The following is a 24,601-nucleotide window of genomic DNA, read 5'->3' on the forward strand; positions in this document are numbered from 1 at the left end:
AATGTTGTGGAAACCAGGCCATCTGCTGAGATACTACAGTTACATTTGGCCCTCAGAAAGTGTTTGCTCGCTTTAGCACTCTCTTGGATTATAAGCACACAAAACAAGTTCACCTTGATCTTTCACTTTAAATATAAAGTATCTCAGGGACAAAATTTGACATAAATATAAACCCGTGATGTTTCTCTTCAAAGAAGGCTGAAATAAAACAGGACTTGGAGTGCAATTACAATTAAAACATCAGAAGTGCCAGAAACACAAGTTTTGAAGCTATATCAGCTGTGAAGGATGGCAAACAGTGCCTCTCCTGAACAGAATCAAAATCACTGCTCAGCAATAAACAGCAGCGTCCCGCTGACACAGGGCAACCTCCCCACACTGACCTTATCTGGAAAGATTCGAGTGACAGTTACTTTCTTCCTTTTTCTACTCTCCACAACTTTCAATGCTTCTTTCTTGTTGAAACTTCAGAAGTGGACTCAAAGGAAAGAGAAAGGGAAAAAACTCTCAAGAATGAAAGTGCTTTTAAAACATTTGACCTTAGCCAACCTGTTGGAGACTCTGATTGTGATGCCACTGGACGGAATGTGGAACATTACTGTGCAATGGTATGCTGGAGAACTCCTCTGCAAAGTCCTCAGCTATCTGAAGCTTTTCTCCATGTACGCCCCCGCCTTCGTGATGGTGGTGATCAGCCTGGACCGCTCCCTGGCCATCACGAGGCCCCTAGCTGTGAAAAGCAACAACAAGCTCGGACAGCTCATGATTGGCTTGGCCTGGCTCCTCAGTAGCATCTTTGCTGGACCACAGGTAAACCAGTATCATAAACTTTTTAGGACATGGAGATCACAGATTTCCTATATAAATTTGAATGAGGGTCTTGTCAAAGGCAGTATTGTATTATCTCTAAGAGCTTGGGTTCTGGAAGTCAGAGTGTGGAATTTAATCCTGGCTCTGCTCTGTTACCTTGGGCAAATGTCTTAACCCCTCTGGGTTTCAGTTCCTTCATTTATAAAGTGGAGGTAATTCCTACTTTATGCACCTTTTGTGATGATTAAATGAATAGTGTGTTAAAGTGTCTATCATAATCTCTGGTACCTAGTAAATGCTCTCTGAAAATGTAGCTATTCTCAAATTTGACCTCATCCCCATCCTATTCTTCCATCTACTTTTCCTTTCACTCAGGTTGACATTGTAAATTGAGAGAACCTTTAGGAACAATGAAATTTGCATAGGTAGAAAGTACGTATAACTTGTTTTATTTGGGGCTTCTTGAGTCTTCTGTCATTGCAACTTAGAGAGAACTATCCTTGATTAGTTTGTTGTTCTGCAGTTTGTAGCTATGTGGGATTGAATAAAGAGGAAATGTGGGAAATCTCAGACTTTTGGAAATTTGAACATTTCCCTGAGGTTGACTTGAGCTTTTCTGGAGGTAAGCTAGACTGTAACAGGCTGTTAGCAAAACTATAATACTGTTGGTTCAGGCAAGGCCCTCTCCTATAGAAAGCAGGTATCTCTCCAGAATGTCTTCATCAGAGGCAACCTGGTTGATTGACCGGCAGAATCTGCCTCTTCAATAGTCAGATCTCTGAAGAAAAGGACACATTCCTGAAAATGGCAAAGATCCTTTAATAACAGATGAACAAGTTGTCTCTATGCTTGAGTTTACTGTGATTCTCCAAAACCTTGTCACTACAAATGGAAATTTATCTAGACATTCTAAACTGGCCAGGTGGCATAAAAACAAAAACTGTCACACAAGACTCACTAAATAGTGCAAGACATTAAAACCTTCTGGCAATTGTTTGAGCTGGATGGATCATTTTGATGAGCGGCTGCATAATTACTGAGTACTTGTAGGGCATCAGGGACTGTGCTTCGGAAAGGCAGAGAGGGAGAGGTGGTCTAACCTAGTTCTTCCCCTTTCCATCTCCTCCTTGCATCCCAGATTTGACTTACCAGGGTTTTGACCTGGCATCCTCCTAAGCTTCCACTCCGTTCCTCCTCTCAGGCCTCTTTTATAACAGCAAGCGTGGCTCTTTCTTCCCAAGTGTTCATATCAGTGTTTCCTAGCTAGTTCCTCTTGTTAAGTGGCCACATCCTAACAGATGTTTTGGTCAAGGTTGCAGGAAAAGGACTGAAGATAGACTGTTTAGGTAGTTTTCCATCTAGACTATGGGTAAGGTTCACTCCAGTAAGTCTTAGGCCACAGTGAAATTTTGGGGATTCGTTGTTGTTGTTGTTTCTTTTCTCCTTTTCCATCTGTGTGGTATATTTTTAAACAGAATTTTATTTTTATTTTTGTTTTTTTAAACATTTTTATTGGAGTATAATTGCTTTACAATGGTGTGTTAGTTTCTGCTTTATAACAAAGTGAATCAGTTATACATATACATATATCCCCATATCTCTTCCCTCTTGCGTCTCCCTCCCTCCCACCCTCCCTATCCCACCCCTCTAGGTGGTCACAAAACACCAAGCTGATCTCCCTGTGCTATGCGGCCGCTTCCCACTAGCTATCTATTTTATATTTGGTAGTGTATATATGTCCATATATACTAGAGAAATGGAAATAAAAACAATAATAAACAAATGGGACCTAATGAAACTTAAAAGCTTTTGCACAGCAAAGAAAACCATAAACAAGATGAAAAGACAACCCTCAGAATGGGATAAAATATTTGCAAATGAAGCAACTGACAAAGGATTAATCTCCAAACTTTATGAGCAGCTCATGCAGCTCAATATCAATAAAACAAACAACCCAATCCAAATTTGGGCAGAAGACCTAAACAGACATTTCTTCAGAGAAGATATACAGATTGCCAACAAACACATGAAAGAATGCTTAACATCACTAATCATTAGAGAAATGCAAATCAAAACTACAATGAGATATCACCTCACACCGGGCAGAATGGCCATCATCAAAAATCTACAAACAATAAATGCTGGAGAGGGTGTGGAGAAAAGGGAACCCTCTTGCACTGTTGGTGGGAATGTAAATTGATACAGCCACTATGGAGAACAGTATGGAGGTTCTTTAAAAAACTACAAATAGAACTACCATATGACCCAGCAATCCGACTACTGAGCATATACCCTGAGAAAGCCATAATTCAAAAATAGTCATGTGCCACAATGTTCATTGCAGCTCTATTTACAATAGCCAGGACACATAAGCAGAATTTTATTTTTAAAATAAGTTATTTATAAGATATACCTTAATTACACTCCTGCAATATAGCCATTATTTTATTGTATAGTTGTAGTTATCTGTATTTTATTAATAAAATTGACAAGGTGGCTGCGGCAGAATGCTGGGTGCCACAGGGAACATATATAGCTATTCCCTGAAATTTTCCCTTTTAATTCCAACTGTGGCCCTTTTCCATGTGCCTTCACTTTAGCTGTTTACCTTAAAATCTACAGTCTTGATCTCCAGGGTAGTAAATAAAATGCAACACTATGGCATTTTTTTAATGTTTAAAAAAATAGTATTTTATTTATAATAAAATCTGAATATTTGTAACCCTTAAAAACATTTTTTTCTTTCCATCTAGTGCATTTTCTTGCGCTAGAAAGCTAGATATCTAAATTCTTCCACCAATTCCTCACTTAGCATTTTTTTGTATATCATTGTGTGTTTTATTGAAGAAGAAATGGGAAAAACCAAAATGCTTTCATTTCCCTGGAAAAAAGCATATTACAATTATTCTCACAGTGACTGCATATACAAGAATTAGTTTAGCAAATATGTCACTTAAAATGAGGTTGCTTAGCAAAGGCTTATGCTCTGAAATTTTCCATTTTACTTCTTTAAAGTAGGAGTGCTGTGTATTGTCCAGTTTTCTTATTAAAGATAAACACAAGTTAGGTTCCTAACACTGAGCCCGGTACTGATGAAACAAAGAAACAGCCCTCAAAGAAAATGTCATTCAGTTGTAGAGACAAAACTTACATAAAATGAATATAACTATGTACCAAAAAGTTTTTAAACATACTAGAAGTGAAAGAAGAGAGAGAGAGATGAACAAGAGTTGAAATGGTAAAGGAAGGTTTTAGGGTAAAAGAAGGATGAACTGAGTTTTTAAAGATGAATGATTTTTGGATGGAAAAGTAAGCCAAGGATCACATATATTTCTCAGCAAAGGTTGAGAAGTGATTAATTTTCATAGGAGACTTGTTTGGCTGAAGTGAAAGACTGAGAGTTGAGAGTAGCAGGAAGTTAGATCTGGTGACTGCTGTCTTTCCTTTGACCTCATGGCACATTATTTCTTTGTCAGAAAACATTATGATTATGCATTTGTTTGTCTTTGCCATTATGGTATTTGCTCTTACAACAGTGAAGACTTATGTTCAACTTAATATTCACAGTACACAATGAGATACCCAACAAAAATGGAAATTTTAAATGTTTGGATACTCCCATTTCTCTCCAGATCAAGTAGAACTTTCACCTTTTACAAGAAAAAAAAAAAAAAGAAAGAAAGAAAGAAAAAAAAAGTTTGGATAAATGAATCAATCATTGGGGGTGGAATGGATGTATATAACAGAAGGCACCAATATTCAGGGGAAATTCTGAAAATAATGCAGAAGCCATATAGCCTTAATGGGTCCTGTGCAAGGAGTAAAATTTATTTTTGGTTTTATTTTATTTCCAGTTTTATTGAGAAATAATTGATATACATCACTGTATAAGTTTAAGGGGAACAGCATGATAGTTTGATTTACATATATTGTGAAATGATTACCACAATAGGTTCTGCTAACATCCAGCATCTCATATTGATACAGTAAAAAGAAAAGAAAAAAACATTTTTTCTCCTTGTGATGAGAATGCTTAGGATTTACTCTCAACAACTTTTCTATACATCATACATCAGTGCTAACTGTAGCCATCATGTTGTACATTATAAAATGATTTTTAACAAAAATGTTTTGAGAAAATTACATAAACCAAATAGAGTGGAGAGAGGCAAAGAAGTCTTTTCTTTGGTGATGAGGTGATTAGGTTGGAGGCTAGGATGGTGTTAGAGGAGGTTGATAGTATTTATGAGGGATGTTTCAACCAAAAAAACAAAGCTTGGCAACAAATTGGATTTAGGGGGGTTAGTAATAGACCAATGTAAAATAAAGTTCCAATATTTTTAGCCAAGGAGTTTAAAAACCATTGGAATAGACAGGTAGGTTGGGAACAGAAGGGTTTGTTTGTTTGTCTGCCTGTCTATTTGTTTGAAGGGGGAGAGAAGGCAGGCTAGTAAAAGAGCTATTTGGAAAGCATTTGGTAATTTGGGATATTGATGCATTTGGAAGTCTAAACAAAAGTCTAAATAAGTCAATTTGTGATAATAACAAACACAAACCCAGAATTTCACTTTCTTTTAAAGGACTCTCCCAGAGACTATAAATAAATATTGATGTATTAATTCAATTATTTTCATCTAAGTCTATCACAGCAATAACAGAAAGAAAATGCCAAATACTTATCTGTCTTGATGTAATGAAAAGAAAATATGAAATTCATTCAAATTGTTTAGGAATTTCATGTAATAGCCTGAGCTCAAATACATTACTCTACCTGAGAGATTTGTGTGAATGTGGGCCACAGAAAATGGTAGTACTCTTTCATTTTGTAAAACAAATGACCCATTTTTGATTTCAGCAACACTTTAAATTTATAAAGCACTTTGCTGAAGTTCCCTGAAAAACCGCACAGTCATAATCTTATTTGGTATTTACATTGACTCTGTGAGGGACATAAAAGCTGTGTTATTGTCCCCATTTCACATATAAGAGAACATACAAAGAGAACCTTTGAAAGCAATGTCCTTCAAACTTTTTTGACAGTAACAGAAAGATATACATACTACATAAAGACTTTGTCTCTCTCACACACTTATAATTGAGAAAAGTTTTCATAAAATAAATATTCTACTCTGTTCCATTTCATTTTTTAATGTTGATTACAACCAACTGATGGGTACAACCCGCAGTTTGAAAAGCACTGGTTTAAAGGGATTCATTGTTTGCCCAGTGCCACTTGGCCTGTTGGACTCCTGTCTTTTCACTAAGTCCAGTTTATCTTTTTATTATAGCTCTCTGCTCTCTCTCTGAATAAAAGAGGTTTCAACCCTGTGACTAATGTTATGTGTATTTGATGGGGAAGACAAGAGGTAGGGAGGGCTTTTCATTTCCAGACCATGGGATACACAATGAGTACACCTCACGCTTCACCACGATCCACAGAGAAGCCCATTGACAAAGGCGCACCCTGTCGTGGCTAATTTACATTGAAAGGATGACTTTTATCTTCATCTTTTGGCGCATATATTGATATTCTATCACTTGAGTAATTCACACCTAAGTTGAATAAAGAAATAAACTAACGAGCTAGTTGTCATATTGCCAGGAATCTAAGACTTTATGACATTTTGCTAGAGCTCAGAATGACCAAATTTCAAACTGACCACCTCGCTTTTCCACCTTCCTAATAACCTCAGAGTTCTGTGATGATTTGGGGATATATTTTCAGAAGCTTTAGCATAGTGTGGCCAAAATGTCATATTTTTTGCTAGTAATGGAATTTTCTTTTAAAATGGAATTCTATGTGGAGCTTCAGTAAATGAAACAGATATAAGTGGACTTGCTCTGGTCAAATAGGGATAAAGGAGCCCCAGTCCTCTGCTTGGTCATAGTCTCTGGAGACCTCAGATCCCGTTGCAAGTCTGAAAGGCAATGGGATAGTCAAAATAGCATGGATACTGGATTTAAACAAAGCTGGTTTCAGATCTCAATTCTGTCTCTTACCAGCTATCTGAGTAAATTAGTTAACTAAGTTTTAAAGGGTAATTGTAAAGAATTAGAATACTTTTGTAATTTTCAATTGTAACGAGTAAGATATATAAAATCATCCAGTACAAGACTTTACACTTAAACACTCAATGTTCATTCCTTCCTCTTTTCCTATCTTCATTACTTCCTTCATAACAGGGTTTCTGAAGTCAGGAGAAAAAAATAATAGGGAAATATGAGTATGAAAATTAAATAATTATTTAAGAAACAGCAAAGAAAATCGCTTATATAAAGATTACTTCATATTTCTCAAATTATGACATTTATTCTGACTGATAAGTAAATTTGGCCAATATACTCCCTAGTCACCAAGCTGTCCTACTCACTCTGAAAGCTCTATATGCCAGAGCATAATGATTCAAGTCTTGGAAGTATTGTATCTAAAAGCAGGATAAGAAAGGAAGAAAGGGAGGAAGGGTGAGGAAGAAAAGGAAGGGAAAAGAAAGGGAAGGGAAGGGCAGGGGAGAGGAGGGGAGTGGAGGGGAGGCAAGGCAACAAACAGAACCTGAAAGGATATCTGTTTTAAAACCGGCTATGGTTAGGCTAGTAAGTGCATGTTAAGCAAATATTTCCTGAATTAGATGTGTCCATATCTAATTAAAAATAATAAGGTTTCCAATGACAGTCACCTAAGACCACAAGAACTCCAGAGCAGCAAATTATTTGCAGATAGAGTTCACATCATTAGTTTACCTGTGTTACTAGGGTGAATTACATGTTGACAGCTTTTTAATTCTATAGGTAACCCAGGCCTGCAGGGAAGATATGGTCATCCCTCAGTGTCCTGGGGGATTGGTTCCTGGATACCCTCCCTCTCCCCCCACCCCACCCCGTGGCTGCCGATAATAAATTTCCCAGATGCTCAAGTCCCATATATAAAATGGCATAATATTTGCATGTAACCTCCGCACATCCTCCCATATACTTTAAATCTAGATTACTTATAATACCTAATACAATGTAAATGCTAGGTAAATAATTGTAAATACAATGTAAGTGTTAGGTAAATAGTTGCTGGAGCTTGGCAAATTCAAGTTGTGCTTTTTTGGAACTTTCTGAAATTTTTTTTCCAAATATTTTTCCATCTGCAGTTGGTTGAATCTGCAGATGTGGACCCCACCGATTTGGAGGGTCTGTTGTATATGAGCAATCCTTTATTCTTTGGTGTGAAGACATGTGGTCTGAATAAATGTGGAGGCTTGCCTGTTACACACAGAATTTACAGGGTTAGAATGCACTTCTGAACTTGACAAGCAGTTTAAATTCAATAAATACTCGTTACACGTGTACAATATAGCAAAAATAACAATAATGATGATGATTTTGATAAATAATAGTTATTCAGTACATAAATATGTGCCAGGAATTGTGCTAAATGCTTCTGTGGGGGTTTTAAAATATTTATTTATTTATTTATTTAGCTGCGCCAGGTCTTAGTTGAGGCACGAGGGATCTTCTTTGCCACCTGCGGGATCTTTAGTTGCAGCATGCAGCATGAGGGATCTTTTAGTTGCAGCATGCGGAATCTAGTTCGAACATGGGCTCCCTGTATTGGGAGTGCAGAGTCTTAACCACTGGACCACCAGGAAAGTCCCTCTTCTGTATTGTGTTTTTGTTTTGTCTTGTTTTTTTCAACCATGCTGCACAGCTTGAGGGGTCTCAGCTCCCTGAGCAGGGATTGAACCCAGGCCGCAGCAGTGAAAGCACAGAATCCTAACCACTAGGCCACCAGGGAACTCCCTTCTGTGTTCATTACTTCATGTAAGGCTCCCAATAACCGTATAAATTAGATACAATTATTATCTTTATTTTATTAATGAATAAACTAAGATTATGAATGCTATGTAACATGGCCAAGATTACCATCTAGTAAGTGGAGGTGTCAGTACATCCAGCTAGCTCCATACCCAGAGTTTTTAATGACTACAATATATCATACTATACAATATTGTCTACTTTCTTTCTTCCTGTAGGAGGCTGAAGAAGAAAAAGACAGGAAAATCTTAAGGTGAGAATAGATAGTTAAGAGATATCAGATATCAGAAGGACGGACTTCCCTGGTGGCGCAGTGGTTAAGAACCCGCCTGTCGATGCAGGGGACAAGGTCTGAACCCTAGTCCATGAAGATCCTACATGCCACGGAGCAACTAAGCCTATGTGCCACAACTACTGAGACCAGTGCACCTAGAGCCCATGCTCTGCAACAAAAGAAGCCACCACAACAGAGAGTAGCCCCCACTCGCCACAGCTAGAGAAAAGCCTGTGCGCAGCAACGAAAACCCAAAGCAGACAAAAATATATTATTTAATTAATTTTTAAAAAGACTCTTACAAATTATAAAAAAAAAAAGAAGAGAGAGATAGATATCAGAGGGATTTCCCTGGCAGTCCAGGGAAGACTCTGTGCTCCCAATGCAGGGGGCACAGGTTCAATCCCTGGTCAGGGAACTAAGATCTCGCATGCCCCATGGCACGGCCAAAAAAACACAGACACACACACACACACACAGACACACACACACACACACACATATATATCATATATATATGATACATATTTATAAGTTGTGTGCCTCTAAATTTTTATTTTAATAATGATTATAATTTACATAGTGTTGTGTGCCAGGCACTACTCTAAGTGCAAGTATTCACTTATTAATTGTCATGACAGCTCCTAGAGGCAGATACTATTAATATCTCCCTTTTATAGATGAGAGGAACCTGAAGCATATCATCTAAAGTTAATCACCTTTGGAAAAGATTAGGGCATGTTGTCACTAGTATGGGTAAGGTGAAGGTTAAAAATAATATGCTATGAGGAATAGCATCTGCAAGGACTGTAAATATGGAAAACAGATTGCTATTGTTGAGGGCAAAACAAAGCAAACACTGATGAGAACTGGGGCCAGGCATGAGAGTAAAGAAACATAAAGAAATTTTAAAAATATGATCCAAGGACAAAAGAACCACAGGAAGTAAAGTGGATCCTTATATTAATCATTCAAATGAACATGGCCTTGGAGCTGAAAATAAACAGAACCAAGCCTAAAACAAATTAATTTATGGGCAACTAAGATTCCGAATTTTCATAACACTATACTTCTCCTTTGGAACTTATCACAATCTATCTTGTATTACAGGTGTCATATACATGCTACATCTCCCCTACCAAAAATTTAATTCCCTGGTGGCAGGATATATGTAGTTCATCTTTTACGACAGAGTGTGCCTAGTATAGTTTTTTGACCAAGGAGTTGCTTTGAAAATTAGCATTTGTTACATAAATAAATATGACAACCAAATTCAAATCATAGTACTATAAAGTCAATTTTATTGGAAGTTTCATCGTTATGAAAAACATGAAATATTAAAGTGAAAATGTGACCCAGTGCAGAGCATAAAATCAAATTCGGGTCATCTGGTTCCAAGGCTGATTGGGGAGGTAGAGAGGAAAATATTTTTAAGAAATATAGGGCTCTCAGATTCTATGCGAAGGAACCCTTCCAGGGATTTCAACTTACAACACCTGTTGAGTCAAATTCAAACTGAACTTTAAATAAGGTCAGTTTGCAAAGAAGTATGGAAAAACTGAAAGGGTCACTTTGTAATGTGGAAAAAGTTGGTCTGGATCATAAAATAGAATTAGCTGAATGTATGTCTTTTCGACTTTAAGATAGATAATATGATCATTGGCGCCCTCTAGTGGATTGATTTTAAAATTCATTTTTGCCCTTGACGCTGAAAAGATCTGAAACTGAAAATCAACATTTTAACTACAAATAAAAGAAATAGGTTTATATTTTGTATTATACTTACTTACATTTTATTACATTTGTATATATTTTATTATATTTATATTTTACATTTAATAAAATTTTTCTACTCTACAAGCAAAGAGGAAAAACAGTATTTTTTTTAAGGCATAATCTACTCCCACTCCACCCCTCCCAAAAAGGAAAGAAATTCTGGGCCTATTAGGTTAATTAAATATAATTTAAATTTACTAATTTAATCAATTTAATCAACAGCTAATGAAAATGTATACTCTCCCTCATTTGCTTAAAAGAAAAAATCCTGTAACATTTTTGCTTGAATTAACTTGTTATCAGTTTTAAAGTGCTTGGGCACTCTTTTCATTTTAATAATGTTTCATGGTAAAATGAAGTTTTTCAGTAGAAAATCTTGGAAATGACGAAGTAAGAAATGTGCTTGACGGATGGGGAAAGGATAAATAAATGTCCACTAGAACCTGTTTTTGAAAACCACTTGCAATGTTTCCTTAATAGTTAACTCAACTTGTTCTTTTTTTAACATAATTTCACACTTAGAGAAAGGTTGCAAGAATCATACAAAGATTTCTAGGATACCTTTCCCTTGGATTCCTCAAATATTAACATTTTACTACATTTGTTTATTTGCCTTATTCTCTCTCGTATAAATTTTTTTTCTGGATTGTTTAAAAGTAAGTTCAGACATGATGTCCCTTTCAATACTTCATTGTGTTTTTTCTAGCACATAACCACAGTATTAATTATCAAAATCAGGAAATTACCATTAATACAGTGCTATTTTTTATCTATATACCTTATCCATATCTCACTCGCTGTCTCAATAATATCCCTGTTAGCAAAAGCAAGATTATGCGAGGGATTCAGTTGCCATGTCTTTTTAGTCTCCTTTAAACTGGAACCATTCCTTGGTCTTCCTTTGAATTTCATGATGCTGACATTTTTGAAGAGTGCAGGCCAATTATTTTGTAGAATGCCCCTCAATTTGAGTTTGTCTGATGTTTGCTCGTGGGTAGATTCAGGTTATGCACTTGTCGACTGAAAAAAAAAGTACAGCCTAAAAGTTGAGAATTATGTTTTATTCAGTAGATTTTCTGAGGACATAAGCCCCGGAACACAGCCTCTCAGATAACTCTGAGGGACTGTTCCCAAGAAGCAAGGGAGGAGCCAGGATGTATAGGGTTTTTTGCAACAAAAACCAGGTAGTTGGAACATCAAAAGATTATTGTTAATTAAAGAAAAATGATACATTTCAAGTTAATGAATTTAGTGCTTTTCTAAGTATGGGAAGGTGCAAGAGTCCAGACTTATTGAAATCATTCCTTTGAAATGCACCTTAACTATCTAGAGCCAGTATCCTGCCTTTTTCCATCCTGAATCCCCTCAGTGTGCACAGTCGGGGGTGGTTGTAGGGGCTATGGCTTGATGGCCACAACATCCTTTGTTTACTGATATGGAAGGTGACATTCTTCATCCACACTTTCTTCGCAGCACCTTCTAGAAGGAAGCAGAAGCTGTCGATTGGTCCAATTATTGGCAATGTTAATTGTTTGGTTATTTCTCGACTAGTAAAGTTATTATTTTATAATAATATTTTATAATAATGTTATAATGACATGTATCCTGCAGGTAGATACTTTGAGATGATATAAATAAACTACTCTCCTCAAACTTACACCCATGTTTTTACCATCCATTGGTGATTCTTGCCTGAATCAATTATTATTATACTGATTACAAAATGGTAATCACTACTTCCACTATACATTTAAATTTATTAATTGACTTTCTATAGTAAAGAGCTTTTTCCTCTCCCCATCTATTTGTCACTGTTGATTTGTAATTTATATCAGCATGGAGTCATGGTTTCTTTCTTTATTCGATAGTTTATCATTCTTTTCTATCAGTGTTTGTTTTCATGCTTAAACTATCCCAGATTTGGCCAACTGAAGCTCTTTCAAGCTGGTGCCTGAACATTTTTCACATGCTCCATCATTCTCTGGACATTTCCTGACTTTTCAGCACAACAAGATGTTACAAGGACATATTGTATTTTTCTTTCCCCAGTCTTAGGATTACCCATTTCTCCAGTTAGGTCTGGTTCCTTTTGGTAGAGAATGATACTTAGAAAACAAGATCTGGATGCTGGAGTGCTGGGTGTGCTCATTGCTATTCAGATGTCATTATTCCTAGGCTCTCTCCACAGGCAGAGCTGGAATAAATGTATTTATGTGTACACACGCACACGCACACACACACACACACACACACACACACACACACATAAATTACCCTTACTCTTTTTTTACAATTGTACAGCACCCCATTGTGTGGCCAACTGTAGTTTATTCAGTTACTATTCAATGAATTGTTATTTAGATTATTTTCAATGTTTTTCAATTATAAGCAATGCATCAATGGATAATCTTGTGCCTATGTATTTTCATATAATGGAAGTAGGGGTGTATCTTCAGGGTAAATTCCTGAATGTCGGATTGCTGAGTCAAAGGTAAATGCATATGTAGTTATGCTAGTTATTGCCAAATTCCCCTCCTTAATGGTTGTACCAATTTGCATGCCCATTAGCAATGTATGAGTCCCTGTTTCCCTACAGCCTTGCCGTGAAAGTGTGCTACTATTTTTTTTTAATTTTGCCAATCTTGATAGTAGAAGATGGCATATCACTGTAGCCTTAATTGGTTGGCAATGCTCTCATAAGTGAGGTTGAATGTCTTTTCATATGCTTAAGGGCCACTGTTATCTTTTCTGTGAACTGTCTGTTCATGTTTTATGACCATTTTAATGAGATTTTGTGTCTCAAAAATAAAATTTAAATTTGTATTTTGAGGGTGTATTCTAAATACCAGACAAAGTTTTATGTGCTGAGGATATAACAATAAAATCACTTGCAAAATCACTTGCAAAAAGTTTACTCAGCATAATAGCATCTGAAATTCAAATACAAACAAGGTTTAAATTTTTGGTTGATGATTGTGCTGCAAGGTTGAAATAATTGCAAAAGAAATCCAAAATCCTACAGATCCATTCACATTACCCAAACATGTTTTAAGTAAAAATCCACTTATAACTTTTTATAGAAATGCCAAAAGAATATCAAGATGCTTAGCAGTTGCTTTGGGCAACAACATGTTAGAAGGTTAGCAGAATACAGAAGAGAAAATTTTCAAGAAAATTTGCAAATATTGTTTGAAAATAAGCAACATCACTTTTTAAAAAATTTTCTCATACAGTTATACATCTTCAGGATGATCCATTTAGCAGATGACTCTGGACAGACAGAAGGTTTCTCTCAATGTGTAACACACTGCAGTTTTCCACAATGGTGGCATCAAGCCTTTTATAACTTTTTCACCTTCGCCTGCCTCTTCATCATCCCTCTTCTCATCATGCTGATCTGCAATGCAAAAATCATCCTCACCCTGACAAGCGTCCTTCATCAGGATCCCCACAGTACGTATTCCTTAGATTTGGTGTTAATTGGGGGTAGACAGCTTTTAACAGCAATACTCAAAGCACAGAAGCAGAGTGGCACTTACTATGTGCTAGATAAACTCTTTTACTATTCAGAATCAACCCATGAGGCAATACTTTTATTATCCCCAATTTAGAGATGAGGTAATTTAATACTCCCAATATTATAAACTTACAGCATGAAATTAAAAATGAAAGGACAGTTACTCCAATTACCCAATAGAAGCATTGGCAACTTGTTCCTGCTGGTCCATCACAAAGCCCTATCAAACACCTAATGTCTAGAATGCAGCAAAGTACAACTCGTTAAATGGTAGCCAATAAACTTGTTAAAGTTAAGCTTTTCTGTATCACATTCAAATCTCCTGTACCCACAAAATGTATCCACACACTATGCACATTTGTGTGTTGTGTGTGTGTTGAGTATGCGAACTTGAACGTGTAATTGACTATTTCATCTTTAACTTCACAGATGTGGTTGTGCCTTTTTGCTTTAAAAATCTGGTACATTCTCAAATACTAAAATTTATGAATTTTTAAAATTTTATATTGTAGTATAGTTGATTAACAATGCTGTGTTAGTTTCAGATGTACAGCAAAGTGATTCAGTTATACATATACATATATCTATTCTTTTTCAAATTCATTTCCCATTTAGGTTATTACAGAGTATTGAGCACAGTTCCCTGTGCTATATAGCAGGTCCTTGTTGGTTATCTTTTTTTTTTTTAAATTGGGGTATAGTTGCTTTAGAATGTTGTGTTAATTTCTGCTATACAGTGAAGTGAATCAGCGATATGTATACATATATCGTCTCTTTTTTGGATTTCCTTCCCATTTAGGATACCACAGAGCATTGAGTAGAGTTCCCTGTGCTACACAGCAGGTTCTCATTAGTTATCTATTTTATACATATTAGTGTATGTATGTCAATCCCAGTCTCCCAATTCATTTCACCCTGGTGTCCATACATTTCTTCTGTACAGCTGGGTCTCTATTTCTGCTTTGCAAATAGGTTCATCTGCACCATCTTTCTAGATTCCACATATATGCATTAATATACAATATTTGTTTTTCTTTTTCAGACTTACTTCATTCTGTATGACAGTCTCTAGGTCCATCCACGTCTCTGCAAATGACCCAATTTCATTCCTTTTATGGTTGAGTAATATTCCATTGTATCTATCTATCTATCTATCTACTACATCGTCTTTATCCATTCATCTATCGATGGACATATAGGTTGCTTTCATGTCCTGGCTATTATAAATAGTGCTGCAATAAACATTGGGGTGCTTGTGTCTTTTTAAATTATGGCTTTCTCAGGGTATATGCCCAGTAGTGGGATTGCTGGGTCACATGGTAGTTCTATTTTTAGTTTTTAAGCAACCTCCACTGTTCTCCATAGTGGCTCTATCAATTTACATTCCCACCAATAGTGCAAGGGGGTTCCCTTTTCTCCACACCCTCTCCAGCACTTATTGTTTGTAGATTTTTTTGATGATGGCAATTCTGACCAATGTGAGGTGATACCTCATTGTAGTTTTGATTAGCATTTCTCTAATAATTAGTGATATTGAGCATCTTTTTCATGTGCCTCTTGGTCATCTGTATGTCTTCTTTGGAGAAATGTCTGTTTGGGTCTTCCTCTCATTTTTTGATTGGGTTGTTTGTTTTTTGATACTGAGCTGCATGAGCTGTTTGTATATTTTGGAGATGAATCCCTTGTCAGTTGCTTCATTTGCAAATATTTTCTCCCATTCTGAGGGTTGTCTTTTGGTCTTGTCTATGGTTTCCTTTGCTGGGCAAAAGCTTTTAAGTTTCATTAGGCCCCATTTGTATATTTTTGTTTTTATTTTCATTACTCTAGGAGGTGGGCCAAAAAAGATCTTGCTGTAATTTATGTCAAAGAGTGTTCTTCCTAATTTTCCTCCAAGAGTTTTATATTGTCCAGTCACATTTAGGTCTTTAATCCATTTTGAGTTTATTTTTGTGTATGGTGTTAGGGAATATCTATTTTAAATATAGCAGTGTGTACATGTCAATCCCAAACTCCCAATCTATCCCTTCCCCCTACCCTTCCACTATGATAACCATAAGGTTGTTCTCTAAGTTTGTGAGTCTGTTTCTGTTTTGTAAATGACTTCAATTGTTTCAGGTTTTTTTTAGAATCCACATATAAGCGATATCATATGATATTTGTCTTTCTCTGTCTGACTTCCTTCACTTAGTATGGTAATCTCCAGGTCCATCCATGTTGCTGCAAATGGCATTATTTTATTTTTTTAATGGCTAATATTCCATTGTACATATGTACCACATCTTCTTTATCCATTCATCTGTTGATGCACATTTAGGTAGCTTCCCTGTCTTGGCTATTGTAAACAGTGCTGCAATGAATATCGGGGTGCATGTATCCTTTTGAACCATGTTTTTCTCTGGATGTATACCCAGGAGTAGGATTGCTGGATCATGTGTTTTTTTGTTTTAAGTTGCTGGTCTTTTAATTTCAAATGCACTTCCAATATCCTGCATTCGTGCTCTCCTCACAATTGCTGTGTTTGATTTCATATTCGTGTGCAGATGATTTCCTACCTTTACTGTATGTATGCCTTTACTGGTGAGCTTTTCCATTCATAATTTTCTTGATTCTACTTGTGGCCTTTTCTTTTCTGCCTAGAGAAGTTCTTTTAGCATTGTTGCAAATCCAGTCTAGCGGTGATGAATTCTCTTAGCTTTTGCTTGTCTGTGAAGCTTTTTTTTTTTTTTTTTTTTTTTCGGTACGCGGGCCTCTCACTGTTGTGGCCTCTCCCGTTGCGGAGCACAGGCTCCGGAAGCACAGGCCTAGCGGCCATGGCTCACGGGCTTAGTTGCTCCGCGGCATGTGGGATCTTCCCGGACCAGGGCACGAACCCATGTCCCCTGCATCGGCAGGCGGATTCTCAACCACTGCGCCACCAGGGAAGCCCTGTGAAGCTTTTGATTTCTCTGTTGAATCTGAATGAGAGCCTTGCTGGATAGAGTAATATTGGTTATAGGTTCTTCCCTTTCATCACTTTAAATATATCATGCCACTCTTCTCTGGCTTGCAGTTTCTGCTGAAAAACCAGCTGATAACCTTATGTGGATTCCCTTGTATGATATTTGTTGCTTTTAATATTTACTCTGTCTTTAATTTTTTGTCAATTTGATTACTATGTGTATTGGCTTATTCTTTTCTTGGGCTTATCCTGCAACTCTATGCTTCCTGGACTTGGGTGACTGTTTCCTTTCCCATGTTAGGGAAGTTTTCAGCTATTTCCTCTTCAAATCTTTCTCAGGTCCTTTCTCTCTCTCTCTCCTCTCCTAATTTGAATGTTGGTGCATTTAATGTTGTCCCAGAGGTCTCTTAGACTGTCCTCATTTCTTTTCATTCTTTTTTCTTTATTCTGATCTGTGGCAGTGATTTCCACCATTGTGTCTTCCAGCTCACTTATCCATTCTTCTGCCTTATTCTGCTATTGATTCCTTCTAGAGTAGCTTTCTTTTTAGTTATTGTATTGTTCATCTCTGTTTCACTGTTCTTTAGTTCTTTAGGTCTTTGTTAAACATTTTTTGTATCGTCTTGATCTGTGCCTCTATTCTTTTTCCAAGATCTTGGATCATCTTTACTACCATTACTCTGAATTCTTTTTCAGGTAGATTCCCTATCTTCACTTCACTTAATTGTTATTCTGAGGTTCCATCTTGATCATTCATCTGGGACAAATTCCTCTGCCATCTCATTTTGTCTAACTTTCTGTGATTGCGGTTTCTGTTCCACAGGCTGCAGGATTGTAGTTCTTCTTGCTTCTGCTGTCTGTCCCCTGGTGGATGAAGCTGTCTTAAGAGGCTTGTGCAGGCTGCCTGGTGGGAGGGACTGGTACCTGTCTGCTGGTGGGTGGAGCTGGGTCTTGTCCTTCTGGTGGGCAGGGCTGTGTCACGGGGTGTGTTTAGCAGGCAGCAGTGTGCTCGAGAAGACTTTAAGCAGCCTGTCTGTTGTTGGGTGGAACTGTGTCCCTGCTCTACTGGTTGTTTGGCCTGAGGCATCCCAGCACTGGAGCCTACAGGCTGTTGGGTGGGGCCAGGTCTTGGTGAGAAAATAGCAGCCTCCATGAGGGCTCATGCCAATGAGTACTCCCCAGAACTACCACCGCCAGTGTCCTTGCTCCCACAGTGAGCCACAGCTACCACGTATCTCCACAAGAGACCCTCCCCTACTAGCAGGTAATTCTGGCTCAGTCTCTTATGAGGTCACTGTTTTTTTTCCTGAGTCCTGGTATGCACAAGACCCTGTGTGCACCCTCCAACAGTGGAGTTTCTGTTTCCCCCTGGCCTGTGGAATTCCTGTGATCAAACCCCTGGCCTTCAAAGCCAGACCCTCTGGGAGCTCCTCTTTCCATTGCCTGACCCCCAGGCTGGGGAGCCACACATGGGGCTCAAAACTTTCACTCCTATGGGAGAACTTCTGTGGTATAATTACTTTCCAATTTGTGGGCTGCCAACCCAGCATGTATGGGATTTGTTTTTATCACGACTGAGCCCCTCCTACCGTCTCATTGAGTCTTCTTTGTCTTTGGATGTAGGGTATCTTTTGGGGTAGGTTCTAGCATATTTCGTTCAGCAGTTAGTTGTGATTTTGATGTTTCTGTAAGAAGAGGTGAGCTCACGTTCTTCTACTCCACCATCTTGTCCTGGTCCTTCAATGTCATTAATGCCAACTAGGATTCTGACACCAGTTCCAATGCATGTGTTTCTTCCATGTGCCAAGCTTACATCGCCTCCCACAATGGTGATGGCACCTCCTGCATGGCCAGTCGGGAAAGGGGGAATTTATAAATTTATAAAGTAAACATGGTTATGTTGGCATGACAACAAAAAGGTAGGGAATTCAACTCAGCTCAACCTCAGTCTGCTCTCTTAAATTTATATTTTAAGAATTTGAGTAGCCCCTTATTTCAAATCCATATTAGTGTGATGGAAAATTTATTTTAAGAGCACTACTATCTTTAATATTTTCTATTTATTATGTAACAGTGGAAAACTTGAAATATAAACAAGTTTTCAAACAAATTGTCATTATTAAAAATATTAGAAATTTGCTTCCATTATACTCATCAGGTTGAATTATGATTCTCTCTTCCTTTTTGTCTACTTTGGTTTTGTAATAAAACTGGTTGTTAAATACCTTCTCTTTTCTCTATCTAAAAGAACTACAACTGAATCAATCCAAGAATAATATACCACAAGCTCGACTGAGGACCCTAAAGATGACGGTTGCATTTGCCACTTCATTTACTGTCTGCTGGACTCCCTACTATGTCCTTGGAATTTGGTATTGGTTTGATCCTGAAATGGTAAACAGGGTGTCAGATCCAGTAAATCACTTCTTCTTTCTCTTTGCTTTTTTAAATCCATGCTTTGATCCACTTATATATGGATATTTCTCTCTGTAAATGTTAGACTACATAGGAAGTCACGAAAACATACACGTAAACTATGTAGGACAAGGTAATGAATTTCCCCTTTTGGGAATGAAGCATATTCCACACAAAGCATATTCCAGCACATTTATATACAAACAAAGCAGAGTTTCAGATTATGGTATTATACTTATTCCTTTGGAAATCTCATTGTCAGAAACTCAATTACTAGGAAAATTTTTTTCAGGAAAAATAATTAAATATTTCCTCTTAACCATTAGCTTCTAAATTAATCTCTTCACTTTCTGAGCTCCTATAACACATTATATGGGTTTTTAAATCACTTTCTTCTTGTATAATAATATATAAATATCTGAAATAGCCATGGCCTAAGGCAAACAGATGCCAAAAAGTAATGCTGAGAAACACAATCCTAACCTCAGCATGCCTTGGAGAGTTTTTCTCCAAAGGGGCTTAGCAGCAATTACAATCTTATGCTAAAACAATAAATACATAGAGCACAGAGGTAGTATTTCCGCTGCCCATGTGATCAGTTTCCCCTTCTATGGTTTAAAAAAACAAAATGCAATGAATCAAATTTTTTCCTTGGCTTCAAAAGCATTCTGATGTTTGGAGTATTCAGCAACCAACCCACCGTCCACTGCTCCAACCTGACAAGACTTATAAATAGTTATCTTTCATCCCATTCTTCACTTGGTACAGGTTGTGAAGTGCCTCCATATAAAAGGGAGTTTCAGAGGGGCTCAGATTTGGACAGGGGGTTAGAACATTCCTCTTGGGCTGTGTAGTCTATGGAGTTTGTGGTAATTAAGTGTGGTAATAATAACACTGTTTTAAAATACAAGCATGAAAAGATATATACTGATTATGTTTTATAAATAACATACCTTCTCTTTTAATATCAAGGATTTTTTTCTATCTTCTGATCTTTCTAAATCCATAATCCACAAATCACTAAAAAAAAATAAGAAATCAAGCAAATGCACAAGCAAAATGTTATTTGATATGTAAAATTAACTCTGAAAACCTCAGTTTCACTATATATAGGTCAAAGGAGACAGAAGGGTATTCGAAAAGGGAAAAGAAAAACTCTCTGTAAATGTATAACTAATACCTGCTGATGTTCACATTGAGTGGTATGGTTTCCAAAATATGTCAGCACAATACCTTTTTAAATTCAGGCCTGTTTCCACCCATTCCATGAAAAAGGGGATAGGATGAAAGGGTTCTATAATATCCATTAAATAAGAAAACTGTATCAGGGAATTAAAAGAAATTCAACCACTCTTTAACTTATTTTTTAAAAGAAATAGGTAAAATATTATTATATTCACATGAGGTATGTAGTGCCACACAAAAGATGAAATGTCGTTTCCACACATTCCAGGCCTTGTGGAACTGTGGTAAGTAAACTACTAATTAAACTAATGGTAGGTCTTTCCTTTCCTTATTTTTCTCTTCTCATACTTTGTCTTTTAGTGTTCTAGTGTGTAGTAGTTATTTTTCCACATTCTAGGTTATTTTCCAATTCTGTCTCCATTGGTCCTATTTCTGTCACTATTGAACTCCTTCCTTCTACTCTTTCATTCATATCTCTTTTTTACTAAACTCATACCTTTAATTAGCCAATCAATGCCCCAACCCTACAGCTGAATTGGGCTGGACTCAAATTTGTAGTGTGCTAAAATGCTCAAAGTTAACTTTAAAGGTGTGTATACTGATACCAAGAATTTAAAGTTCCACTAGATGACACAGGAATATAGATAATTCATAACAAAACCATTCTTCTCTACCATCTCTTTATCATACATATTCTTATTCCCAAACTGATAACAATTCTTAAATATGGATTTAAAGGCAAAAATATACAAGATACAGTCTAAGGGCTTTGTTAGATATGTGTTTATTGAACATATGTCAGTTTGGCTTTTACACATTCAAGAAACTGTTCTACTTAGATACGTTCTCAGGCATTTTTTAATACATTAACTAAAGGGCTATTCAAAATCTTGATACAGGTGTTTTTAAACAGTGGGCCATGCACAAAACTGTATTACAATGCAACTGCTTTACTTTTATTCCTATTTGTATTATTTTATGCATTTAAAAACATTATCCTGAGCAGGGTTTTTGGCCATACCAGACTGCCAAAGGAGCCAATGTCACAAAAAAGGTTAGGAATTCACAACTGATTCTGTATATTCATAAAGAAGTTTATTACAATAAAAATGTATCAGAATGTATTCACCTGATACATTTATACATATATTCATAATAATGTTAATATTGAAACTGTACCAGATTGTTTCAATTTGATCACTCACCATTTTCAACCTTAAAAACTCTCTTAGGGCTCAACATGTAATGAAAAACTTGGCAGAAATAAGTATATTATATAAATATTGCGGTCTGTAAATTATAATGTGGATATGGATTTATACCAAAATTAATAGCGCAAAAGGTAAATGTGGCTTTTAAGTTAAAGATACATCACTCAACATAGAGTATTTCATATTTGGTATTACAGTCATTTACTCTATTTTCAGTCATAATAAAAGATGAGGATTCCTTGTAAAAAAGGATATGTTCTGTAGAGTTAATCCAATATATCAGATAATTAAGATTTTATCTTGGATATCTCCTCTTCTATTTGGCATATAAAACTGGTTAAAAAATGGATTTCCTCTTGCTAAATTCAATTTAGTAATACATGACATGAACAAACAACAATGAATTAAAAGATTGTGCAAATTCAATTTCAGCCTACAAAACAGAGATATCATAGCTTAAAACAAACAAACCAAAAATGTTGGAGTACTACAAACATAATCTTCCCAGCAGCATAAATAAGTGTAAATGAGTTAGAAAAAAATTTTAAGTGCCCTGATCTCAGAACTTACTTGGTAGTCACAAAGAGATAATATTTATGAGCAGTTAAAATACATTTGAATTTCATCTGTTTTACCTTTAGCCTAGTTTCAAATGTCGAACCAATTCTTGTTGCCTAATTACTATAAATTGTGTCCATAGGAGACTAAGTAGAATAAGATTCAATTTAATTTCTAAGATTAATTGATTTAAATCTTCAATTTAATTCTTTTGATTATTAAGTTTAAAAATTAGGTATAAAACAATAAGTCTAATTTTAAAAATTATATAATATACAAAGTGCATGCATAGCAAAAATAGAATATGTGCAAAAAGTGTTGATATAGTTATCTCTGAATGATTTTTAAAATTTCTTGTGAAAACCTGTATCCCAAATTTCCAGAATGAACATATATTGCTTTTCTAATGAGAAAAAGGTACAATAAATATTATGTGTGTTTGTATGACTTTTGTGCTGTTTCTGTTAGAGTGCTTTCTGCTGTAAGCAATAGAAATGTCAGACTAGACGTGGCATGTTTTCATTTCACGTTACAGGAAGTCCAGAAGAAAGCATGCAGAGTTGGTTAGTTCAGAGCTTTGAGTCATTTTCTCTGCATCCTCTAGGCTTTAGTGATCAGAAACTACTTGTCACCAACTAGAAGTCTCAAAGGCACAACGGAAGGGTGGCTTCTCACTATACATCTCTCTTTCCAAGAACCCTCAGCACTTCCTCTTAGATTGGCTAGAACTGGAGCACATGACCACCTCTAAACTATCACTAGCAAAGGAGAAAGGGATTACCCTAAACACCTTAAGGGTATGTTTTATCTTATGGAGAGCAGCACTCAATTTCCCTGAACATTTAGTCACCTGATAACTTTAAAAAAATATTTAGTTCTTTTTTTCCTCTCTCTTTTTTTTTTTCTTTTTTTGTGAGAGCAAGAGGGGAATGTTTGGGGGATCAAGTACCTGCTACAATCACCAATTACCTTCTCAAAATAAAATCAGGACTATGTATATCACAGAATTTAAATAGCACACAATTTAAACACAAAGAATACAGGCTAAATATAGTCTTGGTACATTGTAATTACACAATAAATGTAGCCCTAAGGGAAAAGAACAAACTTTATTGTTTTTCACAATCTAAATCCAAACATTTAAACTCCTGTGGTTGGAATCTTCATCTGATGCATAGAGGGTAACTTCCACCCAATTATTGACTTTCTTTTATAACTAGTCCATTGGATAAGAAATTTGCATAAGTTTTAAAAATTCTAACTATCACTTCAGATCAAGAGAATAATTGTCAAATAAATTATTTAAAATGTGATTAAAATTAAAAAAATTAAAACTAAAAAAAAAAATGTGGCAACCTGAAGTGGATTTCCCACGAAGCTAATGAAACTTAATTTTTTTTTTTTTTTTTGTGGTACGCGGGCCTCTCACTGTTGTGGCCTCTCCCGTTGCGGAGCACAGACTCCGGATGCGCAGGCTCAGCGGCCATGGCTCACGGGCCCAGCCGCTCCGCGGCATGTGGGATCCTCCCGGACCAGGGCACGAACCCGTGTCCCCTGCATCGGCAGGCGGATTCTCAACCACTGCGCCACCAGGGAAGCCCGAAACTTAATTTTAAAGCTCCTCATTTAGCCCCCTCATGAGCCCTGGAAAAGAAGTCTTCCCATGGGTACATGTTTTTATAAAATTCATAAAAATAAGATATAATTGCAATAATTAAGACTATCCCTTTTCACTTTTACTTCCCCTCTGTCACACTCATCCCTCAGATGAGGTGGTGTTGGAATGGCCATGGATAGCTTTGGGATCCAGCCAAGGGGAACTTGAATCAGGTATATATTTACATTGAATCTAGAGGGATATTTTGTGGTTCTTGGTCACTTTCATGTGTAGTTAAGTCACTGCTAACCATCACAGTAAGCATCTAGGCATAGTACTAGATAAAATATTGTTACCCCCATACTGACTTACCTGGCATAGTGACAGGAAAGGGTAGGGCCAGAGGTCATATCATGATATGGAGATGTCTAGAGTATGGCACCAGAACTATTTGAGTAGTGGAGGAAAAGTAGGGTATAAAACGTACAGAAACTGGTCTACAGAAATTATTTCATTCTTT

The 24,601-nt window shown here is 36.6% G+C and overlaps 1 protein-coding gene across 2 annotated transcripts; it reads left to right on the plus strand.

The window, feature by feature from the left end:
* Window positions 1-288: 288 nt before the first annotated feature.
* On the plus strand, window positions 289-19,608 carry GNRHR (gonadotropin releasing hormone receptor). Of its 2 annotated transcripts, none has more exons than XM_059065741.2 (3): window positions 289-810; window positions 13,894-14,113; window positions 19,364-19,608. In XM_059065741.2, the coding sequence occupies exons 1-3, from the start codon at window positions 289-291 to the stop codon at window positions 19,606-19,608; spliced, it is 987 nt and encodes a 328-aa protein (XP_058921724.1). The 2 variants fall into 2 exon arrangements, with proteins under 2 accessions (XP_058921724.1, XP_066893025.1); XM_067036924.1 differs by having other exon boundaries at window positions 14,022-14,113; window positions 19,364-19,391.
* The last annotated feature ends 4,993 nt before the right edge of the window (window positions 19,609-24,601 follow it).

This window comes from Kogia breviceps, chromosome 6 (assembly GCF_026419965.1).
Source record: "Kogia breviceps isolate mKogBre1 chromosome 6, mKogBre1 haplotype 1, whole genome shotgun sequence".
Classification (NCBI taxonomy): Eukaryota; Metazoa; Chordata; class Mammalia; order Artiodactyla; family Physeteridae; genus Kogia; species Kogia breviceps.